Raw genomic sequence first — 3,349 nt, 5'->3', positions numbered from 1 at the left:
TTCTATTCTATTTTATGCATATGTAATAGAAATGTAAAACAATATGTATTATGAATGTTTTATTCATGTTATGTAATGTGAAATAGTCTGTTACTATACTTATTTATCATGTATCGTTCCATTTGATGATTAATAAAAAAAATGTTATTTTCTTCACCAATATGTACTATACTATGTATTGTGTTCCATTCTATTTGAGTTTAGGGTTTATATTTGGGTTTATGGTTTAGTGATTAAGATTTAAGGTTTAGTATTTGGAAAGTAGGAGTTGATGTTTGAGTTTAGTGATAGCAATTTAGAGTTTAGTATTAAAAATTAGATATGAAATTAGCATCTATGAGTTGTGTGTTGGGTTAGAGCCTATACTATTCAAAAATTAGGTTGGATTTAGTTTAATATTACACAATATTATATACTATTTTAAGATTTTGATAATTGGATTTATGGATGATAATTATGGTTTATATTTGAGTTTAGTTTTTTAAAGTTTGTTTAAGAGTTGTAATATGTATTATGAATGTGCTATTCATGTTATGCAATGCAAAATAGTATGTTACTATACCTTTTTATCATTAGCGTTTCATTTGACGATTAATAAAAATTATTTTTATGACAAAAACTTAAAAAAGGTTTTCGAGAGAATTGACCTTGAAAGTTTAAGTAATCGAAATTTAATAATTTATTATTTATTTGTGTTACAATAATTACATTTTATTATTTTGTACAAACCATATTCATGGGCTATTTGGTCAAATTAATGGGCTAGAAAGCCCAAACCAAATAAAAAATCCACCTTCCGTGATTAGCTGTACAAAGAACACTGGTTGTATGTTTCGAACGAGCTAATCCAACCAACAAGGGGCGTTCACCTCAATTTTTTTTTGATTTTAATAGTCTTCCTCGAATCATCTTCCTCGTTCGTATCGTTTTCCCACTGGTTTCATAATCTCATCCCTCTCTGTCTTACATTCTCTGTCTCGGATCCTTGCCTCCCTCCATGGCTTCCTGTAAGTTTCTCTTACCTGTCTTGTCCAGTCTTGTCCATATCACATGGGTTCTTGTTCGAACATTCAAAACTTGGAATATTTCTTAGTATTAGAATGACATTCATCGAAAAAAATGGAACCTTTGGGACTTCATTTGAACAGTTAGATTTGATTATGATGTGAATTGTGATCTAAAAGTTGAAGCTTTTCTCTTTATTCTTACTACTCAATGGGTTATGAGATTCAAATTTGCTTCCTTTTTACATTCAATAAAGCTTTAATCTAATTTGTTAATTGTCATCTGTAACATAATTAAATAATAACAATTTGTTTCTTATAAATCCCATCAATGATACACTGTTAGGCACCATTGCCATGAGTGTTAATATTATTTCAACCTCGGTGTCTTTTTCAGGTAGCCTGGGAGTTCCTAAGATTAAAATCTCAGCAGCAGTAGACCTCAGTTTAGTAAGATCTGGGAGGTTTCAGATACCATGCAATCAAAGAGTGTTGTTGATTGGTCAAAGGCCGGTTAAGTACTTGAGTCTCAGGGCAACTCTTGGTTCTGTCCAAGCGTCTACTGTCACAGCTGCTGAATCTGCAGGTACGTTTGTTGGTCTCTCTATGTTGTATGATCTTTTTTTTTACTGTTTATATGTCTTGAACACCGAGTGGTTCACATTGTGCATAGAGAGTTATCTTTTATTTCTCCTTAAAATGTTTTCTGATTTGACATTTTTATACCCACAGCAACTGTAGAAGTAGAAGATACTGAGACGACGAAGCCATCTCCGTTGAACGCTCAGCTCGTTCCCAAGCCCTCTGAGGTGAGAATTTTTGATTTTTTCAGCAAATTTGAAGATGTCATCTTTAATGAGGAGAACATGATTTATGTGAATGTACTTGCACAATAAACACATTATGCATTTGGTTTGATTTCTTTATTGGATTTTGTAGGTGGAAGCTCTTGTCACTGAGATATGCGATTCCTCATCAATTGCAGAGTTTGAACTGAAAGTAAGGGCTCTGTAGTTATATTATTGCTCTTTTGATTAGTAATGCTCAGCTAAATTCTTTTAAAGGATTGTTATTCTAATATCTTCATTTGCATATGCTAATAGCTGGGGGGTTTCCGCCTATATGTAGCGAGGAACTTAGCTGACAATAACAGTAGTCCACCACAACCTCAGCCAATTCCTGCTGCCGTGGCTGCAAGTGCGACCACGGAGAGTGTTGATTCGAATGGATCAGCTTCCTCTACTTCACTGGCTATCACAAAACCAACATCCTCAGCTGCTGATCAGGGTTTGGTGATTCTCCAATCTCCAAAGGTAAGAGACCACACAACTTAAAAAGGCTAAATAAATGTCAGAAAGTCACCAAATCTAAATGGTGTGGGGGATATGCAGGTAGGGTTCTTCAGGAGATCCAAAACCATAAAGGGTAAACGCACTCCTTCGTCATGTAAAGAGGTAAGAGACCAATCTTCTTGAGCTAGGAGAGAGTGTTTGATTTTTATGGGGAGACCGCTCATTAGTCTTGTCTTTGCTTTTTGTTTACACTTGACAGAAAGACCAAGTGAAAGAAGGTCAAGTTCTGTGCTACATTGAACAACTCGGTGGCCAGTTTCCAATCGAGGTTATTTCAATTTCTGATATATTAATCATCTAATATCTCTTGCTTTTCACCAAGTCTGTTAACATTGCTTCTCTGTTTCTTGATCAATCTTCCAGTCTGATGTTACCGGCGAGGTTGTCAAAATACTCAGAGAGGATGGAGGCAAGTCTTTCTTCTTATTATTCTTTAACCTTTCTTAATACTCTTTGCCTAATGATTTTTTATTGTTTTCTAATTTCAAAACAGAGCCTGTAGGATACAATGATGCTCTCATCTCGATCCTTCCTTCCTTCCCTGGGATCAAGAAGCTTCAGTAGTACTGGAACTAGACCTGAGCTGGTTTTGAGTTGTGAAACTGTGCCCTGTGTATGTTTTTTTTATAACAAAATAAAACTTCATTCACATCTCTGTGTTTCTGTTTGTCTGAAAGTTCTTTTTTTACTGTTTTATTCTGTTCTTCTTTTTTTAATATAAACAAAAACATTATGATACTTTTTTCTTTCTTAATAAATAGACTGTCACACACACACACGATACTAATAGTTCAGAGATCTCTCGGTTTAAAAAAAGATAGTATATGTTATGATTTCTAGTAAGCATTGCTGTTACTGACAATTGATTCCAACCGTTTGGAGAAGAAGCTGGTTTCTGAATTTCTGTATAAATGCCTCTGCACTTTCGTTGATGTCACGTTCTTTCACTGCCCGCTTCTTCGCCGCCGGAATATTCTCCACCATCACCGCTCT

The 3,349-nt window shown here is 34.7% G+C and overlaps 1 protein-coding gene across 1 annotated transcript; it reads left to right on the top strand.

Moving 5' to 3' along the window:
• The first annotated feature begins 784 nt into the window (after window positions 1-784).
• On the top strand, window positions 785-3,130 carry LOC103869887 (biotin carboxyl carrier protein of acetyl-CoA carboxylase). The gene is made up of 9 exons (XM_009147961.3): window positions 785-1,007; window positions 1,402-1,590; window positions 1,737-1,813; window positions 1,944-2,003; window positions 2,108-2,317; window positions 2,396-2,458; window positions 2,556-2,624; window positions 2,720-2,765; window positions 2,850-3,130. The coding sequence occupies exons 1-9, from the start codon at window positions 998-1,000 to the stop codon at window positions 2,918-2,920; spliced, it is 795 nt and encodes a 264-aa protein (XP_009146209.1). The 5' UTR covers window positions 785-997; the 3' UTR covers window positions 2,921-3,130.
• The last annotated feature ends 219 nt before the right edge of the window (window positions 3,131-3,349 follow it).

Source organism: Brassica rapa, chromosome A05 (assembly GCF_000309985.2).
Source record: "Brassica rapa cultivar Chiifu-401-42 chromosome A05, CAAS_Brap_v3.01, whole genome shotgun sequence".
Lineage (NCBI taxonomy): Eukaryota > Viridiplantae > Streptophyta > Magnoliopsida > Brassicales > Brassicaceae > Brassica > Brassica rapa.
This window is presented reverse-complemented; position numbering and strand designations above follow the sequence as displayed.